General features: G+C 43.2%; 2 protein-coding genes across 12 annotated transcripts in view; one reads left to right on the plus strand and one right to left on the minus strand.

Moving 5' to 3' along the window:
* PRDM4 (PR/SET domain 4) lies at positions 1 to 17,750 on the plus strand. 9 transcript variants are annotated; one of them, XM_083401126.1, is made up of 12 exons: positions 1 to 633; positions 5,094 to 5,227; positions 5,677 to 5,853; positions 6,552 to 7,340; positions 8,576 to 8,725; positions 9,265 to 9,312; positions 10,368 to 10,486; positions 11,287 to 11,372; positions 13,262 to 13,389; positions 13,884 to 14,198; positions 14,946 to 15,114; positions 16,753 to 17,750. In XM_083401126.1, exons 1-12 carry the CDS (start codon positions 623 to 625, stop codon positions 17,063 to 17,065), a joined length of 2,439 nt encoding a protein of 812 aa, XP_083257252.1. In that variant the 5' UTR covers positions 1 to 622; the 3' UTR covers positions 17,066 to 17,750. The 9 variants fall into 9 exon arrangements, with proteins under 9 accessions (XP_083257252.1, XP_083257256.1, XP_083257253.1 ...); XM_083401127.1 differs by having other exon boundaries at positions 7 to 618; XM_083401133.1 differs by having other exon boundaries at positions 33 to 618; positions 6,657 to 7,340.
* PWP1 (PWP1 homolog, endonuclein) overlaps positions 16,686 to 27,393 on the minus strand; it is a 15,606-nt gene continuing 4,898 nt past the window's right edge. For 2 of the 3 annotated variants that reach the window (XR_014502500.1, XR_014502501.1), the window contains exons 6-16: positions 26,295 to 26,405; positions 25,066 to 25,196; positions 23,964 to 24,037; positions 22,738 to 22,834; positions 21,089 to 21,150; positions 20,574 to 20,685; positions 20,015 to 20,105; positions 19,422 to 19,543; positions 18,728 to 18,833; positions 17,965 to 18,343; positions 17,100 to 17,816 (exon numbers count right to left, since the gene is read on the minus strand). Coding sequence is in view for 1 of the 3 variants with exons in the window: in XM_083401135.1 (XP_083257261.1) it covers positions 18,231 to 18,343; positions 18,728 to 18,833; positions 19,422 to 19,543; positions 20,015 to 20,105; positions 20,574 to 20,685; positions 21,089 to 21,150; positions 22,738 to 22,834; positions 23,964 to 24,037; positions 25,066 to 25,196; positions 26,295 to 26,405 (1,019 nt within the window). In the remaining 2 variants the exon portion in view is untranslated. Of the gene's footprint in view, positions 17,015 to 17,099; positions 17,817 to 17,964; positions 18,344 to 18,727; positions 18,834 to 19,421; positions 19,544 to 20,014; positions 20,106 to 20,573; positions 20,686 to 21,088; positions 21,151 to 22,737; positions 22,835 to 23,963; positions 24,038 to 25,065; positions 25,197 to 26,294; positions 26,406 to 27,393 lie in introns of those variants that run through there. The other variant, XM_083401135.1, reaches the window with a different exon arrangement.

A 27,393-nucleotide genomic window follows, 5' to 3' on the forward strand; every position in this document is an offset into this window, starting at 1 on the left:
TGAGCATGCGCGAAGGTGCAGCGGCCGGAGAAGCCCTTTCTCGTCAGGACGAAGCCGGCGCGCGCAAGGACTCCTGAGCGAAAGGGCAGCCGTTGCAGCGAAGGGCGAACAGGCCAATCTAGAGAAGAGCGGCGGCGCGCGGGCTGAGGAGAGGAGGGGGGGTCGCTTCCTGGACGCGGAACGGAGCGGAAGCCATCGCCGTTCTGAGCACGGCTCCCCCTCCCTCCCCTCCCCGGCTTTTGCCAGCGCGCGCGCTCTCTCTCCCCCCTCTCGCGCGCCTCGTCCCCTCAGGGAGCGGCTGTTCTGTGGAGCTGCGCCACCTCCCCTTCCGGAAGGGGGCGCTGTTCCTTTTGCTGGCGCGCTGCGTTCGCCTCGCCTCGCCTCCTCCCATGAGGCTCCCCTGGCGGAGGCCGGGGCCTGCGCTGAGGTGGGGCGGGAGGCGGCCGTGGCCGCGGCGGCTGTTGCTGCTGCCTTAGGTCGATGCCTGCTCGCTTGCTCGCCTGCCTGGGGCGGAGAAGGGCGGCGGCTGAGCGGGGAGGCCAGATGAGGAGGCGGCGGAGGAGGCCGCTGCTGCCGCCGCCGCTGCCGGGTCCCCCTCAGCCCCACCGGCCTCGCCAGGTAAATGCATCACAGGTGAGAGGGCTCACAGGTGCGTTTGTGTGTGTCGGGGCCGAGTTTGCGCCGGTTGCCGAGCCTCGTTTCCAGCCCCCGAAGTTGAGCCTTGGGTTATGTGGAGTGGGGTGCCTCTGGGCGCGTCCAGAGTGCCGCTAGACGGATAATCCCTCAGGCTGCGGAGCAAACGGCGATTTTGCAGCAGGCATTTGTGTCCAAGGAGGGAAAGCGCTCCAGAGATGGAGATTTCACGGGATAGTCGCAGGAGGAGCCAGGATTTTTAGCATGCTAAGTCTTAGGAAGGGTCGAAGGCAGGCATTGAAGCTCAGAGTCTGCTTTGCACGCAGATGCTTCCAGGTTCTCAATCCCTGGCGTTTTCAGGTGTTGGAGAAGATTTCTGCCTGAAACACATAGTGAACTAGAAGTGACTTGGTTTAAGGCAGCTATGTATTTATTAAACCGCTTCCCAACGGGAGAGGATGGTACATTAAACACTGGGAGTTGCCAGGATCATATATGATAACATGGTGTAACGTATATGTGATACTGATGGGTTTAGTGTAGAGTAGAAATATGCTTAACTTTATTGGAATGCCAAACAAAAGGTGATAACTGATGCTCTTTTTCATTGCTGTAATATTGCAGCACTATGTTGAGAGACGAGGTGTGAGAATAATTAAAAGAATTTGTGGTTTGAAAAGCAGAAGCTGGCAGTACAGTCATTCAATTTTGCCTGTTGGCTTTTTATTCACTGTAATTTCTAGCACTCTCCCTAGTCTGTATCAAGAGGTATGCATAGCTGGGTCTCAGCATGCACAACATGCTAAATCACACAGCACACTCAAGTTGTTATGCTTTTCAGCTGTAACAGTGCCTTCCCACAGAGTGTTCACCCCACCTCAGGTTTCACAATCCCTTTTGGAAGTGCAGTCTGCTTCTCATATTTGCTGTTAAAGTTGTAGTTAAGTTGCCTGATTGATGGACTTGCTGCTTTGGTCCCTACACAGGGAGTTTACAAATTAGGTTGCCCCCATGCCATGCACTTCAAGCACTTTTATGTCACTTTTATATAATTCATTCATTTTAAGGGTGGTGGAGGGAAAGAACGTCACCCGTAATGTACAGAAAAAAATAATTGTTTTCTTAGAATAGCAATGGCACCCACCTGAGAGGTGCCAGAACTGAATTCTGGCGAGTTCTGGCTGAAAAAAAGAACTGTCTAAAAGGCATTTATTTTTGCATGATTTTTTTGCCTTATATTGCTTAGAGCCAGTGTTTTTCCCCCTAGAAAATAGGTGCCGGTACTCACTATTAAGTTGTTACATTAAGTGCCACAGTTTTTTAACAACAACAAAAAGGGTACTGTGTACCCTTGAGTACCCCCTGAAAAAAGCATTGCTTAGAGCAGTTTACAACTTTCACAAGAAACAGTTCAACACTGGAAACAAAAAGTTCATTAAAGACATACAGTATGTTGGTGATGCAAACTATGACCTTAAGGACATAAAAAAGTGGACACTTTGTGGATACTGTTAAGTCATTGATCCTTGTTGATATCAGCAGTTTTGAAGAGCTGTGGATGGATGTGATACATCTTCGTGTTTTTGTGAAGGCAAGTGCAGAGCATTGTTTTCTTTTCAAGATTATTACAGAGATTATGCAGATGCATGGAATTTTAGAGCAAACTGGAGAAAACTGTGTAGGAAACAGTAAGAAGTATTTAATTATTTGTCAGAATTGTCTGACAGCATTCAAAGGAAAGGTAAATATTTGTCTTGAGGGGGTTCCTTGTTTCTGTTCTCTTTTTAAAAAATCATTTCTTAAAACTTCTACACCAGTTGCTTCTAAAAAAAACCACAAAGCGGTTTACAAGACAATAATACTGAGAAAAAATTACAACCATACTTTAAAACACAGAGAAGTTAAAATACTAAAACAGATTAAAATTACCTCAGCTTTCTAAGCAACTAGAGTGCTTCTCTGTGTAATGTCTTGAGTGACTGAGCATTTGTAACAGAGTTAAATACAGTATTCAGTTACATGAGCAAAGAGATGGAAGAAGGAAAATAATAAAGTGTGTATGTCTAGTTAGGTAATAATTAAAGTTGAAAACTTTAATTAGCTGATTAATCAGCTTAGAATGAGGGCCAATTTTGTAATCGTTTTGTCTTGTAAACTCACTTTGTGTTAACAATTGATAGAACATTGTTTCTGATGTTGAAACAAACAAATTCCTTCCAGTAGCACCTTAGAGACCAACTAAGTTTGTTATTGGTATGAGCTTTCTTGTGCATGCACACTTCTTCAGATACTTCAGATACTGAAGAAGTGTGCATGCACACGTAAGCTCATACCAATAACAAACTTAGTTGGTCTCTAAGGTGCTACTGGAAGGATTTTTTTTGTTTTGTTTCGACTACAGCAAACCAACACGGCTACCTACCTGTTCTGATGCGCTGCACAGTTACTTTTGTTTGTTGAACAGTAAACTTCTCATATGCTTCATTTCTTCAAAACCTGTACAGCGGTACCTCGGGTTACAGACGCTTCAGGTTACAGACTCCGCTAACCCAGAAATAGTACCTTGGGCTAAGAACTTTGCTTCAGAATGAGAACAGAAATCGCCCAGCAGCGTGGCGGCAGTGGGAGCCCCAATAAGCTAAAGTGGTACCTCAGGTTAAGAACAGTTTCAGGTTAAGAACGGACCTCCAGAACGAATTAAGTTCTTAACCCGAGGTACCACTGTAAAAAAATATTGGGCCATTATGTGTGTTATACACCTGGGCTCCATACTTCTCAAATGCTATAAACTTAATTTTTACTGGCTGTCCCAGGAGGAGGAGTTGAATTGTGGGTAGTATCTAATTTCTTTTTATAACTGTTCTTACTTGTTACGTTTTTATTGTTTTATTATTGTACACCACTATGGTATTTTGTAATATTAAGCAGTTCATAAATATTCCAAATAAATGCCACAGACCTAAGCACACTTAACTAGGCAAAGGTCCCAAATGAACCCACAAGGACTTCTGTGTAAATACAACAGGACGATACTGCTAGTGTTATTAATTTAGCTTGCAATATTTCTTAATCAGTATCTACACCTTGTTAAGCTAACTCCCCTACTATTCTATCATTCAGTGATAGAATTGTTGCACTTTCTAACATGCGGCAAAAAGCTGTCCAGGCAGATACAGATAACTTGCAACTTGCGCTTATTTAACATACACGCTTGGCTTTTTTGTGATGCAAAAATGGTGTGCACAGAAAAAAAAGAAATGGCCGAAAATGGTGTGAAGGGGGAGGGGAATTGGGGGGAAACAGGAAAAAACGGAATCTGGTCCAGAGGATTGAGAAAATCTTGGAGCAGCAAGAAGCTGGAGGGGAGGAGGGTGAATTGGTGAAGATGGCCTCCTTTCCCATTCTGCTGAGAGAAGCCTTCATTGGATCAAAGTGCCTTCTGCCCACAGAAGGACATCACTGGACAGGCACCCAATATTAAATGTGATTTCTAGGTCCTGCTACACATACAACATTGATTATGCAAAACCCCCCATATATCCAATGGCAATTGTATGCTGCCAATACAGTGGTACCTCAGATTAAGTACTTAATTCGTTCCGGAGGTCCGTTCTTAAGTTGAAACTGTTCTTAACCTGAAGCACCACTTTAGCTAATGGGGCCTCCCGCTGCCACCATGCCACCACCGCCCGATTTCTGTTCTCGTCCTGAAGCAAAGTTCTTAACCTGAGATATTATTTCTGGGTTAGCGGAGTCTGTAACCTGAAGCGTATGTAACCCGAGATACCACTGTATTGATAATGATTTTAGATGGCTGAAAATTCTTTTAAATAAATCACATTAATTGAACTTGTGAGCTTCTCATAGGCATGTGGATGACCACCATGGAAAATACATTGGACTAGATTAATCTTTGGTCTGATCTAGCAAGGCTTCTCTTAAGTTTTTGAGTTGCATTGTGCTGTACGCAGAAATGTTCTGCATAAATAAGTGTTTTTCTGTAGACCTGATATATGTCCCTTGATTTATCCTGTCAAAATGTGCAAAAACACATATTGTAAAAGTCTAGAGAAGAAATCAAAATATTAATAATTCGGAATCTTTTACCATTGAAGAACACAATCAATAAATGACATGCTGAGGCTTGACCTGATCCAGGGATAGGAACCAGTTGCTGTGTGATTTGAGTTCTCATCATCCATGATCACTGGACACATGCCAGGACCCAACAGCATCTGGGGGCACCCAACAGTTCCTCATCTCTGATCTAATCTCTGTTGGGAATGGTTTGTAAGCCCCTTGAGAACATAACACATTGTTGCATAACTATGTAGTGTACTGTTTGCATCAGTGAATGTATGTATATTAAGTGGAAAACTTTGGGCAAGATAAGGAGCAGGTCTGAAAACTTGCTTGGCTGGAATTTTATCTGCATATGTTACACGTTTTCTTTTGTCTAGGATGAATGAAATGAGCCTGAACCCTGTAGGGATGGAGCAGCTGACGGCTTCCTCTGTGAGCAATGCCCTGACTGTTTCGGGAAGCCACTTAGGGTTGGCTTCCTCACCAACACACAATGCCATACCAGCACCAGGTAACATAGCAAGCTAAGGGGGGGGGGGACACCTCTTTTTTGTGTTATGTATATCTTTGTGCTGTTTAGACTAGGGGAAGTTGTGTAGCAGACCAGGCCTAGGAAAGGTTGGAGGCCTGCATTCCTCTATTCAACGGAAATTGCTCTTACTTTGGTCCTTTGTCACATATTATGGTGCTCCTGCCACCAAAGCTTGGCATCTGGGGATCCTGGTGGCAATTCCACATACTTTCAGTTATATGAGCATTTTTGAAATGTTACCAAAAATACAATGATCACCCACAGTGCAGAGTTTTGCTGTGAAGCAACTCCCAAGAACAGCATTTCCCCCATTGTGGTTAGAAACCAATACTTTCAATGATCCTCCTCATTTTAATCCCCCCCCCCATGCTTCTTCTTAATTTGTTGGCAGTATAATTGCATTTTAATTTGCATTTTGTTTCTGCTAGGATTACCAGTTGCAATTCCAAATTTGGGGCCCTCCCTACCCTCTGCTTTGTCCCTGATGCTTCCAATGGGCATTGGGGATCGGGGAGTGATGTGTGGAATACCAGAGAGAAACTATACCCTACCTCCACCGCCATACCCTCACCTGGAGAGCAGCTACTTCAGACACATTCTACCTGGTGAGTACTGCGGCTGGATGGAGACATGTGTTGAGATTGAAGTCTTTATTCAGCAGGAAGGTTTATGGGAGAACCTCTTGCAGGGGGAATGAGTAATAATGTTGGCCCTGAAAGCCCCTGTGGGTTAGATGGCAGGATATATATTTCAGGGAAAGGGTTAAAAACTTGGTAAGTTAAGTAAGTCTCTCCCATTTTTTTAAAAAAGTTTAACCATTAGTCATTTACAGAAGCAGGCTTTTCACGGAATTGTAGTCATATGTCTTGCTTTCTTTTTCTCATGGCTTGAGAAATCTTGGAACTTCATAGAATTGCTGTTTGTGAGTCTTAACTTTTTCATGATTTGGGGTTTTTATTTATATATTGCCCTTCATCCCAAAGGAGTTCAGGGTGGCTTCAAAGAGCAACAGCCTCTAGAACAGGAGTAGACAACATGGCGCCCTCCACATGTTTCGACTACACTCCCATTGGGCCCCAGCAGACGCTGCCAAGTGATCAGGGATGATGGGTTTGAAGTCCAAAACATCTGGAATTCACCATGTTGGCTATTAGAGATTTAGAACTGTTGGATTTTTATTTGTACATATAGATTGCTGTTAGGTTCAGCCACTTGAAACTTGACTTTTTATTGCAAACTGATCCTCTTCTCACTTTCTCTTCTCTTTTTCTCCCCTCTCTTTTTCTTTTCTCCCCTTCTTCAGGTCTTTTATCTTATTTAGCTGACAGACCTCCACCTCAGTACATCCACCCCAACAATATAAATGTTGATAGTAATCCAGCTTTATCTGTCTCCAACAACCCTTCAGGCCTAGATCCCTACCAGCCCAATGGAACGGTGGGTCTCGAACCAGGCATTGTCTCCATGGATTCCCGCTCAGTGAACACACACAGCACCCAAAGCTTGCATCCCAGCGACAGCCATGAGGTAGCTCTGGATACCACAATCTCCATGGAAAGTGTTTCGAGGGTTACCAGCCCAATCTCTACTGACAGGATGGCTGAGGAACTTACAATGGGTGATGTGGCTGGGGATCATTCACAGATTGCAAATGGAAGCCATAGTCATGAGCCTCTAGCTGTGGATGCTGTGGGTAGCAGCTTAGCCACGGACACTGTAGGTCATAATGGCGTCCTCCCTATTCATGGTAGCAGCTTGGAGCTTCCTGTTGTTATGGAGCCTGACCACATTGCAGGCCGTGTCAGTGGTCTATCTGACAGGACGCTTGGCGACTCCATTCATGCGGTGGCCATGAGCAGCAATTCTGTGAGTGTGGCACTTTCTACCTCACACAACCTCACATCCCTGGAATCTGTCTCCTTACATGAAGTGGGTCTCAGTTTGGAGCCTGTGACTTCCATAAGCCAGGAAGTAGCCATGGGACAAACTCATGTGGATGTCTCCCCGGACAACCTTTCCTTTGTGCCGGCATCGCTGCAGATGGAGGACTCCAATTCAAACAAGGAGAACATGGCTACCTTGTTTACCATATGTGAGTGCTTGTCAGTGTATGCTTGCCTCAGTCTCTAGGTATTTTTTTGCATTGCAAGGTAGAACGTTTCTTGCCGTAAACGTATTTACTTCTGGTGGCAGAGTCCAGCTGAACCATAAAAGAAATCTAACAGAAGTTGGGGAAAACTGGGCTAAATCTTACATTGTACAGAACTGTCATTTAAAGAAACCAACACTTTGGTGTGCATTTTTTCCTTTTTTGTCAGCGCATTTGATTTCTCCCTTCCAGATTACAAAAAACAACAAGTTTTTGCAGCTCATAGTGCATACAGACATACCTAGACACAGGAGTGGGTGTGGGTTGTTCCACTGTCACTGCTCATTCCCTCACGTCTATACATACAGGCTCTAAAGGGAATGCAGCTCAATTGTTCTTTGCCCCTCCCCCCGCTTTCTAATTGTCCCAAGTGTTTTCCCTGCTTACATGTTTGTTTGGTGTTTTGTTATCTTCATTATTAAAAAAAGAACACGAGCCCCGTTTCCCTTTTTGGCACTTATTTATATTTATTTGGAGACATTCTTAGCCACACTTCACCATAAAGGCCCAGGGCAGGTTGCAATATTATCTTGCAAAGTTAAAATCGAAACAGAATAGAAGACAATAGAAGTAGGTCCCTTGAAAATCTGCTCTGCCCAAAGATGGTTTCCTGTTTGGTGGACCCTTTTGCCAGTTAGTGCTGTTGGGCTAGAAACTGGAAGAAAAACTTGATCAAGTTTGTGTGTCTTGACTTTTAAGTGGCTATGTTCCCACAACAGGCTTTCCTCTAACTAAAACTATGTCTATTTGTAAGCACCCTTCCATGTGTTTCCCTATCCCTGCTGCACATAGGAATAATTCACCTCCACCTGCTACTCAGAATAAAGAACCTGTCTTTCCATCACATTTTAATTTAGTGTAAATTGGTCTTGTCCATGCAGACCTACAGTATGTTAATGATGTGTATTTCCTCCCTCAAATAAATAAATTAAAAATGGAGCAAACCCAACTTCTGCAATATTTTCTGCCCTGGTCACTTGAAGGCAATTTTTAATTTCCACAAAGAGCTGGGCAAGTCATTACTGTATTTACAAATGTGCAGGATTAGAAAAAGAAGACTGCGGGCTCTTTGCGTTAACTATTTGTAACTTGCCTTTTTGTATTTGTGACACCCTCATCTTGCCTGACTTGCTACAGTAACAATATCCCCAATGTTCTGTGTCCTCTCTCAACTGCAGGGTGCACACTCTGTGACAAGGCCTACCCATCTGATTGTCCAGATCACGGGCCTGTGACCTTTGTTTCAGACACCCCAATCGAGAGCCGAGCCAGGCTTTCTCTCCCAAAACAGCTTGTCATCCGCCAGTCTCTCATGGGAGCCGAAGTTGGTAAGGATACCGTTAACTAGATTTTTATGCAGTGGGGTATGGTTGTTTGGGGAGAGAAAAGGAAATCCCAAGTGAATAAAATCTCATATGGTAATAGTGGAAAACAAGATAATTAAAAGGTGGCATTTGTAAAGAAATTGGGTCTGGGCAGTTCATTTGTAAATGGGTGTACAAGACAAGAATATCTGTTTTGTGGACAGAGAATGGTGGGAGGTATTTTTATATTGTGCCAGTTCTCATTATTAAGTGACAACATCTGCTTCCCCACCATGTTTGCGTTTTCTTATGTAGAACAGTTAACCTAGCTGCAGCAACTGTTATATAGCCCTATGAAATTTTAGTGCCTCACAGCTCCTTAAGGAAGGTAGTTGATCTGGAGGTAGGGGTTGATAATTAGAAGATCAAGAGTCTAGCAGCAAGTCATTTCACTCCCACTCAATGCAAGATTCTTAATAGGTAGTATTCTCTGTAGCGTATTTTTAATGTCTGCAAAGGTACATTAGTTTACACTAATAGAGATTGTCACCTTTTCTCTTCAGGTGGGCAGTATTGTCAGTTATCAACATGTCTTGGATCTTCCTCCTTGGGTATCGCCACTAGATAAACTTTGGCAATGAAACTCTGACTCAGTCAGTTAGTGGAATTAGGCCTGGGCATTCATAGAAACTTATTGGTTGTATTTGTATCCATGTCTTTAAATGTTTCATTTAAGCCCTGTGACATTATAGTTACTTGTGCTTTTGAAAACGCAGCTCCAGATCCGCTAAAGTAGTAACTTTTATTTGGCCTAATCTTCTCTGTTTTGCAAGGGTTTAATTAAACTCAAAGATAAGTCAGTGGGAGGAGTGATGCTTGAGTCTAAAACTGCCATGACATTGTTGCTGCAGTGTTCATAAAGGGCTTGAAAGCCTTCAGGCCAATGACTTTCAAACTTTTTATCTTCAGGAGACACTTTCTGCAATGACTAACTTGTTACAGAACCCTTGTATGTCTCTTATGGCTTTCAGGAGATCCTGGAGTATCTTCTAAGAGCTTACATTCAATTTATGTGCCACACCATCCAGGTCTGGTGGGTTTGTCTTCTTGAACTGATAGTATGACCTCTCTCTCTCCTACAGCAGTACATTTGGAACCCCTTTGTTGAAAGCCCTCTGCCTTAAGGCATCACTCTCTTGGAGTGAGAATTAACAGCCTGGACAGAGATGTTTAGTGGAGTAACTGGGGAGATTATGGAGAACCTAGTTATTCTAACTGTGCAAAGAATTGGCAACCTGAGATGCTTGCTATATTCCTAGCTGCTTCTGTAGTTTCTGAAATAAAAATTTTCTATTTTTGCAGGAAGTGCCTTGAAAACTTAAATGAGCGCAGGAGGTCAGGACCTCACTTTCACAACTCGACTGAAAGTAAATGATTTGATATTAGAAGAAAAATAGATTGATGCAGTGATTAACAGTTGAGCGTACTCCCAAGAGTGTTATGTGATAGTAGTTGTTCCTGTGACTATCTCATTTTGTAGATGCTTTCATGGGCTGATGCTTAGCAGTAGTCCTCTGAGTGCTATACAACATTACATCTTTGCAGTGGTGGTGTTGGAATTTGTTAGGTGTAATCAGTGGATTGTTGTTTTTAAACCTGTTGGCAGGTGTGTTGGCTAGAGAAACTATTCCTGTACGCACTTGCTTTGGACCCCTCATTGGGCAGCAGAGCCACTCCATGGAAGTAGCAGATTGGACAGACAAAGCTGCCAATCACATTTGGAAGGTCAGTTTGTGTTGTCATGTCCTCCTCTTCATTATTGAACCTTGTGCAAAAAAAGACAACTTGGGTTTGCCTTGTCGTCTTTTGCGCACATGCACAAAAAATGGTAACATGACATTGGGTATGTTGAGAAAAGTGGCAAGTTATCCTGAATTAAGTGGTATCTGTATGTATAATACTCCATTTTCAGATTTGAAAAAGTGCTTGAGAGACTTGCCTTCCTTTTCCCCAGCTATAATGCTTCTCTTAAGAAATATAATGTTCTCTTAAGAAAGGTGTGTGGAGCTTTTGGCTCTCCGAATGTTGCTGAACTACAACTCCCATCAGTCCCAGCAAGCATGGCCAATGACTAGGGAATTCTAGTACAGCAACATCTGGCGGGCCAAAGGTTCCCTACACCTGTTTAAGGCTTGTCTGCACAGCAGGCAAAATTGAGTTTACCACCATGGGCTTTATAGCTGCCTCGTCCTTCTTTCCTTTCATCCTTGTGAACTGAAGCCCTGTCAGGGAGCTCTAGCACATAGTGCCTTACAAAGGTTCAGATCATGGCATCTTGGAAATCGGGGTGGGAGGGAGAATGTACTTCTAGAAATGAAGCTCTTTTCTAATAAAGGATGGTCCATAGGATGACGTCTTCATGCTTAGTTTACCCCATCTTTTTAGACTGTTTCCAGCACTTGAGAAATTTGCTGCAGGAAAGTCTTGGCTGTAATATTTCCTCCATGCTGCTGCAGCGACAGTCTCTGTGGAGAGATTTTCCAAACATTTCAACTGGCACGTCTGTCTTACTTTTCTTTCATCAGATGTACCACAACAATGTCCTGGAGTTCTATATCATCACAACTGATGAAAATGAATGTAACTGGATGATGTTTGTGCGGAAAGCCAGGTGAGAAAATGATACACTTTAAACAGGGTTAGGTACCTTAGTGGAACAGTCATACTGGTATGATATGCATTCCTCAATGTATTGCATCAGAACCTTATCATTCTGTCTCTCTTTTCTCTGCCCCCATTTTTACTTGAAATAGCACTCTTTAGTCCAGGCATAGGCAAACTTGGCCCTCCAGATGTTTTAGGACTACAACTCTCACTATCCCTAGCTAACAGGACCAGTGGTCAGGGATGATGGGAATTGTAGTCTGAAAACATCTGGAGGGCCGAGTTTGCCTATGCCTGCCTTAGTCCAATATTTTGGACTCAAAAGTGTAATTCAAAAAAACTTGTTCCAACCATACGTGTTCTCATAGAACTACACTGTTTATCAGATGATTTCTGGACCCAACTGAAAATGCTGTTCTGGCTTTTGAGACACATGTTCTGGCTTCTGAGACACTATCTGAATTCGGGGCACTTAGAGCAATGTAACTTTTAGGTTTAGGGACCAAATGTGGTCCTCAAAGCCTTGCTGTCTAGTCCCTGGGACTGTCCCCAGCTACATCCCCAACTTGCCTTGCTTCTCACCCTTGAGTGATTTTGCTTGACTACATTGTATACTTGAACTCCCATGTTATTTATATAAATGGAGGATAGAGGTAGGGGTGTGTTTGTGTGTGTACATAGAAACTAGCCTACTGTAGAAAGGTGAACTTTACATTCACTGCTCTGCCCCCACTCTTGACCTACCACAGGTCCCCAGAAAGAAATGCAGCCCTCAGACTGAAATAGGTTGCCCGCTAAGGTTTAAATCATAATCATAAAAATAATACTAACACACCCACACTGGCAACTTCAGCTCAGGTTCACCTTTCATGCACACAAGTGTGAGTCAGTAACTATATATTACAAGATCCTAAGCCCCTTTGTTGCCCTGACATGTCCCAAAAATATGCCAGCTCTGGGGCTGGGTTAGTTAATACCCTCCTACTGTGATCAAATGGAAGGGGACAGAGACAGCTTCCCCTCCTGCCTTGGTCATAGTTGGAAGCAGGGCATAGGCTGTAGTGCAGTAGCTCTGCTATGGATTCTTCACCCATTCCTCAATAGGATTGCTCTGCCCTTCTTTAGGCCCACTTAAACCTTTCACCAGTACAGTAGCACCTCGGCTTACGTTACCTTTGGGTAACATGAATAGCAAACCCAGAAGTGTTTCACTGCACGCATGCGCAGCAGTCCCTCCAGTTGCGGAAACCTCGGAATCTGACCAGAGCTCCGGAACGGGTTCCGTCTGCAACCGGAGGTACCACTGTACAACTAGTTAACCTCCACTTCTAAGCTTCCGGCTGTATTGTTTGGCACAGAGGTTCGTGGCAAAAAGGGTCAAAAGTTTTGGTGCATATTCACAGCAAACTTTCCTGAAATGGGCTGCAGTAAGTTTGGATGCAAGTCACGGGGAGTAAAATATGCAGGGTGTCAAAGACATAGGATCCAGAGGCCAGAGGTGGACATTGGGAAAGCTTAAAAGTAAAACAGTGACATCTGAATCTTGCAAGGGAATAATGTGACTATTAGTCATGCTGCCTAGAGCTGATGGGAGTTGGAGTCCAACAACATCTGAAAGGAGACACATTCCCCATCCCTGTTCTAAAGAAGCTGTCTGCTCCAGGAATGGAAGTCACCCACTGTGTGACCACTGGATGGAAAAAGCTGAATTTCAGAAAGGTCCACAGCTCCACTTCTTCACTCAGAAGAAATATTTTTTTTCTGACAGCTACAAAAGTAGTCAGTTACTGTTTTGAATTAGCTTGTACTAAGAATGTTAAACATTCCAGAAATATTGATAGAATAAATATAAATACTATGTCACATTTAAATTGGTTTCCTCTCTGCATATAACAGGAATCGGGAAGAACAAAATCTGGTGGCTTATCCTCATGATGGAAAGATTTACTTCTGCACCTCACGTGATATCCCTCCAGAGCATGAGCTTCTATTTTACTATAGTCGAGATTATGCCAGACAGATTGGTAAGCAGTTTGATGAACTTAATTGAATGTATCCTTTAGAAAGCATCCACTTGTGTTCAGTTTGCCTCTTATCAGAGCTATGCTTGAATGGATTTAGCTCCATATTGTTAATTTTATTCATGTCCAGAATGTGGAATTCTAATTCTAGGTATTTTACAAAATGTTTGCCAAGCTGGGTTATTTTGCAGGCTGGGAAGCTCAGTTATGAGCTTTGAAGCTTGTGCAACATCAGTTCCCAAGGAACAGAAACTCTGTAATGCCCAATTTGCACATTATTGGCTTTACAGCGCTACCTGACCATTTATTTGCACAAAGCTACAAGTTTGTAGCTTTGTCTGTTCCTTCTTTTTAATCAGGATTGTTTTATTGTCTTTTGTTCCTGCAAAATGCACTGAATAAAAAGGGAAGACCAGTCACCTTTAAGCAGAGCCAAGCTTGCAAGTATACGAGAGTTGTGGTGCTTGAAACTCTGAGATCTTGTTTTTGCGTTAAAGGTGTTCCTGAGCATCCTGATGTGCACACTTGTCACTGTGGAAAAGAATGTGCTTCCTACACAGAATTCAAGGCCCACCTGAGTAGTCACATCCACAGCCACTTCCCCAGCCAGGGGCACAGCAGCAACCATGGACCAGGCCACAGTAAGGAGAGAAAGTGGAAATGCTCCATGTGTCCTCAAGCTTTCATCTCACCTTCTAAGCTTCATGTTCACTTCATGGGGCACATGGGCATGAAGCCACACAAGTGTGATTTCTGTAGCAAAGCCTTTAGTGACCCTAGCAATCTCCGTACACACCTCAAAATACACACAGGTAAGTGAAGCCCTTAAAGTTCTGGAGTTGATAACGTTGCCGGGGTTGTTAATGAACTGTATTGCTGTGGACAAATTTCCACAGGCAAACTCAGTATGAGCTCTCAATATAGTTTTTTATTTCTGTGAAAGAAACTGTAAATTTGTTTCTGAGTGACTTGGTTAATTTTTTATTAGCATTCTTTTTTTGCCTTTGTCAGAAAGTCCAAGGTATTTGGCAGCATCCTCCTTCCTACCAAGCCTCTTTCACTAGAAATGAACATTGTATGCAAAGTTCCAGCTGTTGCACCCTGTGCCCCAGAGCCCTGCTTAAAGTCCCCTGCACAAAATAGAAAGAACATATGGAAATCAGCTTTATTATCTTGCTTGCATGCCTTTTCTGTAGATCCTTCTATCCCAATTTACCATTTCTGTTCAATACGTATTTGACTAAATGCTCTGTTTTTAGCCTTTAGCCAGATTTGAAACATTTTTCCAAAGAGGAAAACACAGGGAGATAATGTGTTATGATGGGAAGGACTGTTGTGTGGAACTGTGATGGATCACAGTGGGTGAGGATGATGCAGTAGTAAAATGTGAGCAGAGCTCAGGGATACATACTCCCTGGCATGTGAACATGCAGCTGCCCCACATAATCATTCCTTGTTAATGGCAAACAGGGTGTTGGCTTAGGTTTTAAAGTGTTCACACAATTAGGTAGAAGGAACAATGTAAAATGGTCTTATACCCCTTGTTTAACTAATTCCAGGTCAGAAGAATTATCGCTGTGCTCTCTGCGAAAAGTCCTTTACTCAGAAGGCCCACCTGGAGTCTCACATGGTTATCCATACAGGGGAGAAAAACCTCAAGTGTGATTACTGTGACAAACTGTTCATGCGACGGCAGGATCTCAAACAGCATGTGCTCACACATACCCAGTAGGTACCGTATTTTTCACTCTATTGGACGCACCCGACCATAGGAAGCATCTTGTTTTAGAGGGGGAGAACAAGAAAAAAAAATCTCCCCCTCTCTCTGCCCAGCACCCCTTCAGCGAAGTGGCAGGAGGCGCTGCGCAGAGAGGGGGAGATTTTTTTTCTTGTTCTCTCCCTCTAAAACAAGGTGCCATTCAAGGTGCGTTCAGTCGCCTTCAGGTGGCTACCTTGGAAGCTTGGAGAGCAAGAGGGGTCGGTGCGCTCCGGAGACTTCGGGTTCCTTTTGACCTACTCTTTGGGGCTGGTGGGGGGAAGAGCAGGTCAGGGAGCAGCGGAAAGGCGCGCAGCCTTTCTGCTTCTCCACGAGCTTCTCGGGGAAGCCCGGGTTCCTCCCCCCCCCAAAGCCCCAAAGAGCAAAGAAGCCAAGACAGTGAGCGGGATGCATCCCGTTTGCTATCTTGGCTTCTGCCATAGCCGCGCACAACCTCTAGCTGAGAGGCTGCGCTTGGCTATGGCAATACCCCCTCCCGCAAAAGCCCACAGGAGCCGCCCACACTTTAAGAAGTGCGCGGCTCCTGCGGGCTTTTCTACAAGGAGGGAGAAGGGACTGACTGCCCGTGTCAGTCCCTTCTCCCTCCTGAGGAAAAGCCCGCAAGAGCTGTGCGGAGCTTGTGTGTGGCTTTTGGGGGCTTTTCCTGCCTGCCTCCCCCTGCATTCGCTCCATAAGACGCACACACATTTCCCCTTACTTTTTAGGAGGGGGAAAGTGCGTCTTATGGAGCGAAAAATACGGTAACTTGCAGGGGAAAGATAATTTAGAACACCAGATTTTCTACAGAAATGCAGGTGTTGTCTCTTATGCACCTCTCCTCTGTGCAGAACATAGGGATGTGGTTGTTCAATTGCGCTGTGTCTTTACTCCCAGAGTGATTGACCACCCTCCCAGGCAACGGCAGCCAAGTGCACAAAGCCTCTCAGGCTCTGCTCACAAGGCTGCCTTCGCACAGGCGGGCTACTGCTGCTCGTGGGAGAAAGAGGTAGCCCACCTGTGCCAAGGCAGAAGTGGTTGAGGCAAGCGCACGGACTTGCCTTTGCATGGGTGGGAGGAGAAGTCTAACAAAGCCTCCACCCCGCTTGTGCAGGCTGGAGGTGGAGCTGTCTTAAGACTTCTCCGCTGAGGGGCAGGCATCCAGGCGCCTCTCAATAGAGGAATTTAAATAGGCCACTGGTGGCAGAGGGAGAAGCGAGCTGTATCACCAGGTCAATACAGCTTGTTCATCCCTGGTTTCTTTAAACTGCTCCTCAGCAGAGCAGTTTAAAGCCCCAACTCTGGTCCTGTGGGGGCTCCATTAAACTGCTCCCACCCCCCGCCAGCAGAAGGCAGTTCACGCAAGGAACCAGCGTGGAGACAGCCTTTTCCCAGTGCTGGGAACAAGCTGCACTGTCCCCAGCCCCATGAGGTGCTGGGGTGAAGAGAAGCAGCAGTTTCACTCCTGGTGCCTCGCAGGGCTGGGGCCAATGCAGCTGCTTGTTTCAACATCACTGTGTATTGACATGGAAACCAGACCAATAAGTAGTTTTTAAAATTTATCAGTCCACATTCAATCATAATTACAAATGCTTATTTTCTTCCTTGTTTAGGGAACGCCAGCTTAAATGTCCCCAATGTGAGAAGCTGTTCTTGAGGACAAACCATCTAAAGAAACACTTAAATTCTCATGAAGGAAAGCGGGACTATGTCTGTGAAAAATGCTCCAAGGCTTATTTAACAAAATATCATCTCACTCGTCACCTAAAGATCTGTAAAGGACCAACCTCCAGTCTCTCAGCCCAGGAAGATGACGAGGATGATTCTTCAGAGGAAGAGGAATTGATAAACTCTGTAAGGAGTGACACCTGTAGGCTTAATACAAACATGTATGTGACAAATGACGCACTCTCTTGCCACAAATAAGAAATGGAGGACTTAAAATATAAATCGACTCGACTTCCTAAAATCATGTTTATTACACTACAGTGAATTTCTGGGCAAGGACCAGATCTCACCCCCTTATGAAAATGGCGTATGCACTCAGAGGTTTCCAAGAAGGGTAAAAACAAACTTATCACCTATCCACTTCAAGTGTGGAAACTGCTACTGGTGATTTGGTTGAAATGCAATGCATGACTTAAGAAAAACTGGCAGATACACCACTATATTCTAGTCAGCTGCTTGGAACAAGAGCAGATAACCTCATTTACAGTTAATAAATTTGATTTGTATGCCTTCACAGCAGAACAGTGCCCTGACTCCTCCCCCACCCCAAGTGATGTATACATTAGTTTGGGCTCAATATGAACTAACTTAAATCAATATTCATTGTACACCAATGAATTGCCCGTGTGTTAAGACAACTAGTATTTGCAGATGATACTGTTAATATACAGTATGGGATCAATACAGGAAAGCATGCTTATAATGCAGATTTGGTTTTAGCATGAGCCAGCAATTTGCTGTATATAGTGCCATATGGTATTACCTGTATGGTTACTAATAACCATGTATTTTGGGGAGTTCTGCTGCTAATATATTTATGGAATGAAGATTCATTTAAAATCTGTTTCCTTATGGAAAAATTAAAACACTGCTTTTTAACGCATGCATTAATTACCATTCTTTTCCTCAAACCTTTTCTGCTCATGGCTGCTTCTGAAGCAGTGGGTGCCTGGCTCAGCTCCGCGCTGGGAGAAAGCCACCCGGCGCGGAGCCATCCCCCCCCCCCCGCTGCTTCGGAAGCAGGGGCGGTGGGCTCCGCTCTGCGCCGGGCAGCTTTCTCCTAGCGCGGAGCTGCCCAGCGTATTAGGCAGCTGGGCTTATAAGACGAACCCTCAAATTGCAGCTGCCAATTTGGGGGATCGTCTTATACGCCCAGTCGCTTAATATGCCGGAATCTACGGCAATTTCCCTTTCTGTTCACTGCTCATTAGAGAGAAAAGCTTATATGGGCAGCTCAAGCTTTTACATTAACAGATTGTAAGATTAGATTTGCCCAATATCCTCCAAGGTGTAGATAAATCATTTTGGCACAGTCATGGTATCAATATTCACTATATTATACAGTGCAAAATGTAATACCAGATCATGGTTCCATTACAGCATCTGGATCACTGCTGCAGCCACTAGCAGAATTCTTTGCTTCAGAACTTGATGTGGCAACTACCAGCCTCTGTCGGTTTCCAAACACTTCATTCACTGTAACACAAATAAGAAGAGTAGTTCTGTTAGTACTACTACATAAATTCTGGCCTTTAATAATTGCCATGTAAGCAATCTTAATGTGTTTGTTGCACACTTCTTTTAATCCAGGAAATAATGCAGTACACAGATGCAGTACACCTTTGACAATCCCTTCCCCCATTTACAAAAGAAATTCAGGAAGTATTCTCTACTACACTTGGGAGCAGGTGGTGTAATCTCTCTGCTGTCTGGTAATAGATGGTAGGGGTTGCTAAGTTGATCATTTCTCTGACATTTTATACCCTATTTTCTTGTGGCAGTTTGCCTAGTCAAAACACTGCTTTCTCAGGATTGAACATGCCAACTAGAACTAAATGCAGATAAAAACAACAATCTCACCTGCAGAAATTGTGCTTATATCCCAAACACGTAATCCTTGTTTCTCTCCTCCAAAGGCATAAACAAATGGTAAATCTGGGCAAGATGCTGCACAGAAGAGGACACCCTGTGGGCAAAAACAAAGCATAATTAGTTTATGATCCCCTGGAAACTCAGCTACCTACCTTTCCTCTGAGAGAACTGAGAATGTATGCTTAATATGGACAGGTGCTGCTACAGGTTCCTGCTACATATCCAGTCTCAAGCTAGTGTATAAAACTTTGCATAGGAATCATAGTATCAATAGTTGAAAGGAGGAATGAGGAACCTATAGGCTTCTAGAGGCTGCTGGACTACAACTTGCATAATCTTTGGACACATTGCCCTGGGACCAACATATTCTCCACTAAATGCAGTTACTGATCTTTCAGTATTTTTAGTGTTCATATTTAATGCATGTGCTTTATATAATACTAGCATTTGTTTTACAATCCTTTTTGGGTTGACGTGTACTACTTATTTGATACTTTATTCTACACCCACTTCCAAATCTTCCATGGGTGTTGTGAGTGTGCAATAATTAAAACTCTGAAACTCTTGATACATTAGATAATTCTTAAGACTGATCTGCACCTGGTTCATTTGAATGACCATATGCCAGACAATCCTAAAAAGAAACGACTGGTTATTTTTTTTTTAGAAACATTTAAATTACCATTTTCATGTCTCTGGAATGAACCAAACTAGGTTTGTCTCCCAATATGTCCCAAATTTTCACATATTTGTCTGCAGATGCTGTCACAAGACATCCTTTAATCTGGCTGCTTAACTGTAGTCCTGCAAAACACAAGCATACATTTCTACTGTAGCACTTTTAAAAAAGAAATCACAATGAGCTAAAATCCAAGTTTTGCATTATAACAAGGGCAGGCCTAGAGGTTGGCAAGGCTGGATATTTGCCAGAGGACCTACTGACCCAATAAAAAACATTGGAGTTGGGGACCCAAAAAGAGCATTACTGTCTTGAACACACACCCTTCTCTCCTTTTCAAGTTAAGGGCACACACTGAGGACTCTCAAAGTCCTTGGTTAGCAGTACAAACCAAACAATCACTGCTTCCCCCTCCTCTGATAAAAACAAAGTATCTTAAATTTCCTATTTCCTCTGTCATCTCTTATACACTGCACAATGGCAAGTACATGTTTGTCTCAGGCATGTCTATACAGGATAACTAACCCCCATCCCGGTTTATATTGTATATAGAAATGAGAGCTAGCATTTGTTTGGGGCAGAAACAAAAAAATTACCAGATACTTCTTCATTATGAGCTTTCATTGTAAATACTGGTTTGTGTGAACGAGCATCCAGACAGTATACAAATCCATCTTCTGTGCTGGCCTAAAGAAAACAGTTCCAAGCACGGTTAAAAGCAGAAGGAATCAATAGGACAATATTTGGAAATGCCTGGGTCAAGCTCAGCCCCACAAATGATGCCACCAGGCCTCACACAAGCCATACCCAGAAGCAAAAGAGGGGTGCGGATGAGCAGCATCTGCGGCAGTAAGGAGTTGGCACAGTCTCTGGGAGAAATTGGGGACTGTGTCTGGCCCATCACCACCGGTGGAAGTTTGTTTTTGGCAGAGCTTGTTGGTAGCAGGTACAGTGGAACAGCAATAGATAGCAGACCTCAAGCCTGCTGATTAGTTTAATTTTTGAGGGTGGCATTATGTTCCAATTGAGTATTTGCTGTCCATTCATTTTGTATGTTAAAGATAGCCTCAAGGACCTTCATTAGGTGAGGTGTAAATACATAAATAGAGGGGAAAACACAAGGCAGAAAAATGTAACGGGGAACCTTGTACTTGCCAAGAAGTGGTGAGGGGAAAAATGATTCCAAGTCACTCTTTCAACCTGCCCACTGAAGCGCCAGGTTCGATGGTTATCCTGTGGACTTCTGCAGTCATACAAAATTGCTGACCTGGAAAGCAGAATCAGAGCATTGACTCAAACAGAGTATCAAGTTCTTTTATTTGGTCAAATGCGGATAGTTTTTGTTCAACCTTCTCCCTCCACACCTGTGCCAAACTTTTCAAAAGCTTGTTAATTCTAGGTTAAGTAATTGAGAAAAGCATAGCATACCCCAGAGGTTGTAACGGTAAGAAAATCAGACTGAACACTACCGTTCAGAGATCACCGAGGATGGAAGTGTAACCAAACCAGTGTATCAGACAACATAAGGTTAACAAAAGAATAAGCCAAACCCTACGCTGAAGCAAAAAGTGATTTTAGGGCCACATTATGATTTCTGTACTCCTGTTACAATCATGCAGCTCCTACACTGTACAAGTAGAGCAGTGAAGGTATAACATGCCCTTCCTTACTTGTCGTAAGAACCAGAGACGAGAGTCTGTGTTTCAAAAGGATGAAACTGCAGCGTCTGCACCTGCAAAGAACATTAGATTTGAGAAACACAGTTCAACCGAAATTCAGTTGCACAAGATATACTGTATATGATCTCATTTTGTGTAATTCCTGATACATGGAATTTTTCTACAAACGGCCAGGTTTCTGGAAATCTGGTTATCTGCTACCTTTAAAAGAAATAGGTCCATTCCTTAGCATGCAAAATAAATATTGGATCAAAGTTGTGGATGTTGGAGAAAGAAAAAGGAGAGTCCTGGTGCCTGGCCGAGAATTTTATTTACTTTTATTACTTAGTTTCTGACAGTAGCAAGCAGGCATTCCTACAGCACTCATCTCTCTGCAATCTAGACATCCTGATGGAGAGCATTACAAGCTGAAATGGTGTTTCACCTGATTAATCAAATTTGATAGTTGACCTCAATTTCTACCATGGAGCTGCCACCACCTGCCCTTCTAAGAAAATTGTAGCTAAAGGTAAAACCCAAAATTAAGAGGCATTTTCCTTTGTGTTATAGTTTGGTTGTGAAACTTAAGTTGTTTTGTATACTGCTAAAACCTGTCTCAGTGGTATTTGCACTTAGCGTTACCAGAGGCAAGGGATGGCGGGCCTGCTGTGATTTTAAACAGCAGAACAGAAAATGGCAGTAAAGGCTGTTTTTCATCCTTGCAGCAACATTAAGACAAGAGCACCTGCTGAAACACCCCTATCTACATAGCCATTATTAAAGGAATGAGCTCCAGCCGCCTTTGGATTTGAGTACTCTTGTTAGAAGTGATGTGACTGAAGTGTGAATTTGAGGTTTTGAACCCAAAGCTGCTTTTTTCCATCTTCATGTTTGCCTGCTGACATTCAAATCTGATTATTTTTACAAAAACAACTCTTTCAAAATCTGTTTCATTTCAGTTTTAAAACTGGCAGACAACATTTCTCTCAGGTCATAAAACCTTGCTTGACTAGTGCCTCATGTTCCATACCTCTTCTAACCTGTTATTTCTTTTTTCATCTAAATCAAGAACTAATGAAAACTCAAAGGAATAAACGTTTCCCTCCAATCACATTAAGCGCTTATAAAAACCTTCCTACCATTATCTTGCTTACACCTGGAAGGCTCTGCTATTAACAGAGTACCTGGAAAGGCACTATTCATCTTACCAGCTCCCAGGAGGGAGAAGAGCAGGAATACACCACCAGAACTTGCTTTTGATATACACCCAGAGTTCTAACTGCTTTTCCAGGCAGGGCTCCTGTCCTTAAGAACTACAAGACTGAAATAATGCAGCAGGTAAAACGTCCTCTGTGCCGGGGGCCTTAATAAACTCTCATTTGCCACACAGGTGCTAAATGTACTGCCAGCAAAGCAGTGAGAAGCTGATTAACCTAGTTACCAGTAAAGTGGTCACACAAATTTCCCATGAAGCCAACTGGCTGGTGGGCGCTCTTATTGCTGTTTTCTGGTAAAAAGTTAACACTGGGGGGGGGGGGGGAATGGGTTCCCAATCCATGGCAGTTTATGCCTATAGCTAGACTTTAAATGTGCCACACATTTCTTTTGCTTTTGTTGTTGTAGAAATACTACAGTCTGTGGTTCTGGAATCATCAACATACCTTGTCTGTGTGAAGAGAAAGCGTTGCTGCTGGTGTGCCCCTCGACATATCCCAAAGAATTACAGTGTGGTCTGCTGACGCACTCGCCAACACAGATCTGAAGGAAAGAGATGTGTGGATTCATATCAACAAAGTGAAGGCCCAGTGGCCCAAGTGTAGACCCATTCCATACCCATTTTGGTCTCTCTTCAACTCTGCTGTAGGCTCAGAGATACAAAACAGCGTTGCCTAAATACAACTACAAAAATACAAAAAACGGGTGCATATCGTTTTAAGCAGCCATTCCAGCCACTGAAATGTGTATGTGTTTTTAATGGCTTATATTGGTATTTGAAAGGTGTGCTGAATGCATTACAAAGGTAAACAAAGATTGGCAAAGGCTGGATGCAATTTGCTTCCTGATGCCAGCATCCTATCTTAATGGGTAATGTAGCTCTGTTTCCTAAACTATTTAATTAACCTCCACAAAAGGTAGGAGATTCCAGGGGCAAGCTGGTGCTGAGGAGGAAGAAGACCAGCCTGCTGCTGCTGCTGCCTACCTGGCAGTGGTTTCAACTACTTACCCTTACCTAGTCTCATTGCCAACAGCTAGAATACTAAAAGGGCAAGGCCCTGTGGTTTGCTGACTAACAAGCATCTGAGCTAAGAGCCACCTGCTGCAATTGTCCTGGAGCAACTAAAACCGTGATTCCTAATAAACCAGACTGTCAGACTGGAATGGGGACCTCTGGAGAGTGGAGACACTAAAAAACCTAAAGCAATTAAAGTTGCCGGTGAACTCCTAGCAAAAAGAAACACAAAAACCTTGTTTAGACATTATATCTAATCTTACACACACACACACATGAGGTGGCAGCAGGTACTACCTCTACATTCAAATGTACATCTACAAGCACAGGCTTGTACATGCCTTAGCACATGGGCAGTGCAGATCTTTTACGCACAGAGGACTAGACCTAATACCTGAAAAGGACTTAAAATGGAGTTCCAGAGAAATATAGAAGTTTAAAATACATATCTACACCAGAAATTGGTGCAAAACTCTCTTTCCCACATAGATTAATTTTCCCCTTAAATATCTATGGCACAGCAAGGGCAGAAATCTATTTTCTACCATATTTCCAATAAGAACAGATATTGAAGAATTGTGCACAAGTATGCAAATACACACGCACAAAAATAGTTCTACAAATTATCTTTATGCTGTTACCTTAATTTTTACTTACCTGAGTTGTTTATTCCACGAAAGGTCAAGCACTGCATCGGTATGCCCTTCTTGATGGTCTTCTTTAGACGCATTCTTTATATAAAATGTTAAGAAGTCCTTTATAGCTTCAATTATTAATTCAATAAGCAAGCATGCTCAAGCAGTCAATTCCAATGCTCCTTTACATGGAGCAAACAAGGAAAAAGCACAGGGTTGTAGCCAGTGCTGATCCTACTTGGAGCTGGCCCACCGATATTAACATGAATAACCTAGGCCCAATCATTTCAAGACACGCAGCCCTGGTCCAGAGAGTTCCTACAGCTTCTGAGGCAATTCCAGTTTATATTCTCTTGCCCCACTTAGGAACATGGCAATCTGCCTTAAACCAAGTCAGACCAGTTGTCCACCATCTAGTTCACTGTTGCCTATGCTGAATGGCAGCAGCTGTGCAGGGATTCAGACATAAGTCTATCCCAGTCCTACCTGGAGGTGCCAGGAATTGAACGCTAGGCCTTCTGCACACATACCACGTGCTCCGCCACTGAGCTACAGCCTTTCCCAAGATACAGCCAGTCTCATTCCATGGGCAGAACTTGCAACCTAAATCCTTGGTCTCCTTCCCCTATTCTGCCCTTCTGCTGACAAGCCCCTTCATACACTGAAGCTCAAAGAAGGGAAACTAGATGCCTCAAGGAAATACTTTTGGACTAGCTGAAGATCCCACAAGATGCTGCCCGCCCCCGCGTGATTCCAACCACAGTGCCCCCAATCCCCACTTTTCATCTTTGTCAATGTGGCTACCATCACTGGGAACAGTCTACTGGGAACTAGTCCCACCCAAACTCTTCTGAATTAAATCCAAGTTACCTCTCTCTGTTCAGACCTATGCACTGAGACACTCCTAATGAGTTATGGCAATTCTCCAATACTGAGTTCCCAACATGATCAATCAATTCCTGCCCCCCTTGGGTATCTGTAAACTGTTTCCAAAAGGAACAAAACCACTGTCTGGTGGGTCTGAAAGTAACAAATATATCCAATGGTTTGAAAATGCAATGTGTAAGCACAGAAAGTGAGCCTTCATCCCAAAAGGCTACTGCTAATAAAGTCAGCTTACTTACCTTTTTCCCTTTCTTCTTCTTCGTTTTTGCTTTCTTGCTTCCGAGGGAAAAGACTGGCTCTAAACTATCCACTACGTCAAGGTCCCACACTTCAATAACAGGACTCATTGTGCCCACGGCAACATAATTCCCTGATGGAGGAACACCCAAGATAATCAGGAGTTGCTTCATGAATCCTACACATTTTTAACACATTGCTAGTGTCTGCTATTTCCTCATGGAACTACCTCAGTAGGATTGCAATTTTTAAATCAGGTCATCTCATGAATTCACATTGTTAGATTTCTATTGGTACGCTGTCTTGAGATTGATTTTGCCATAGGTAAGTAGGATATAAATCTCTAAGTAAATAAACCACTTCTCATTGAAAATAAAGATACTTGTTCATTTTTTTGTGGTACACACACATATTATATACCACCAAATATGCACATATATAACATATACATGTTCCCCAGCCCTATAGTATTGTCATAATATATTTCAATTAAAACATGCTGTGAGACAGAGTGGGATTTTAATCACTGTCTTTGTATCCTGCATGCCTTCAGAGACACAATCATCTGCCAAAAGACACTTAGCGAACTTCACAGGCAATTGGAAATCTGAACCTTGGTTGCCTACATCCAAATCCAGCACACATTTCTCAATATAAATATAAGGTGAAAATTCACACATTTAAAAGCTACTTGGAGGAGTTATCAGAAATTATCAGAACAAAATAAGTAGCAGTTGTCAGCTTGCACAAGATAAAAATGAGGGACCATATCAGCAGTATAGGGGTGCATAATAGGGCCTTTTTAGTGGCAGCTCTAAACTATGGAACGGTCTCCCCACTAAGATGCAACATACCTCAGCATTGTACTCTTTTAGAAGGAAGGTGAAGATATACCTCCTTCAGTAGGCTTTGGGAGGTAAAGAACTTTATATTTTGTCTGAAATTGCACCCTCTATTTTAGTTTATGTTGCATTTACTTCATATTTTCCCCTTGGGTTTAGAATATGTTCCCGTGTGTTTTAATATGCTGTACACTGCATGGTGACTGCATGGTGAAGGATGGTATAGAAATGCATAAATATATAAATACAATTCCTGAGCCGTTAGTCTTTTAAAACAAGATTTGGGGGGGGGGGAGGGAAGAGGCAGGGATGTGTGCTGGCTGGATGTGCCAAAACTGCTATCCAAAAAGCACCAAATAGAATTTAGAGAAATCTTGCAATTAACTTACCTGCAGAATCCTCTGGGTTAGGATCAAAGTTCAGCCATTCCGCACTCAAAGGATATGCTGATAAGAGGATATCATGATGGACGTAAAACGAGTCCTCTTCATGGTTATAAACTGTATGAATTAAATTTTGTAATTTATATACTTTTTGTCAATATCTTAAATTTCTTCCACATATGTCAAGGTGACATACAATATGATGAAAACAGCTTTAAATAACAGCTAAAAACACAGAAAACAGTAGCAAATGAAACAGAGACACCCATGGCAGAGACCATTCTGCTGGGAAAGCTTTCATAAGTATGTTGCTTAGAGATAATAATAATAATTAAAAAAAACCTCTTGTGGAGGAAAAAAAGTAGACTGGTTAACAAAGCAGACCCTTGAATATGAAGCAAACATGCAGTTATGCCAGTGTGCACCAAGTACTGAAAACACCAAATGTTAGGTATGTGAAAGCACTTTCCAAAATCCTTCAGCACCACTTTAGGTCAGGCCCACACAACTTACAATTCAAGCCTGACAGGCATGAACTGTGGCCTGACAAGTTCCCTCTTTCTATAGTCCCTTGTAGGAGGCGGGGAAAACTGAAGTATTGCAGAGTTGCTGACAAAGTCTCCTAGCGTCATTAGCGAGACACAAAGTTGTGTTGTCAACAGCAACAGTTTGACTTCTGCATTTAGCAAGTTTAACCACCCCGAACAAGAAACACATTGGGCAAACAACAGTGCAAACAAAGGCGAAAGATGACAACTCAGGCGTGTTGTGGCCCTAGATCAGGATTCCTCAAAGGAAGATTCCTCTGGCAACTGCAGCTACAAAGAAGAGATGGATCCACTCTGTGGTTCATCCCATATGGGTTTGGACATCAGAGTACCCTGAGCCTCAAGGAAACACCTCTCTCGCTGGACTCTGACAGTTGGTCTGCAGACTCCAACCCATCAACCACCCTGACTCATGAGGACATTAGGCGATTCTCATCTGCCAAAGTCAGCTCACAAGGGTGGGAACAGATGCAGTTCTGGCCCACCAAGTCAAAAACGTTCCCTACCCCTGCTGCAACTGTAAAAGGCAATGTCTGAAGTTAACTCGTTTTCAGATT

The sequence above is a fragment of the Podarcis tiliguerta genome (assembly GCF_965153285.1).
Source record: "Podarcis tiliguerta genome assembly, chromosome: 10".
NCBI classification, from domain to species: Eukaryota; Metazoa; Chordata; class Lepidosauria; order Squamata; family Lacertidae; genus Podarcis; species Podarcis tiliguerta.

Bases quoted from the DNA above. Each gene is read 5' to 3' on its own strand.
- PRDM4 (XM_083401126.1), top strand. The intron at 8,726-9,264 runs GTAAGGATACCG...TTTTCTCTTCAG, and splicing joins TCTCATGGGAGCCGAAGTTG to GTGGGCAGTATTGTCAGTTA. The intron at 13,390-13,883 runs GTAAGCAGTTTG...TTTGCGTTAAAG, and splicing joins AGATTATGCCAGACAGATTG to GTGTTCCTGAGCATCCTGAT.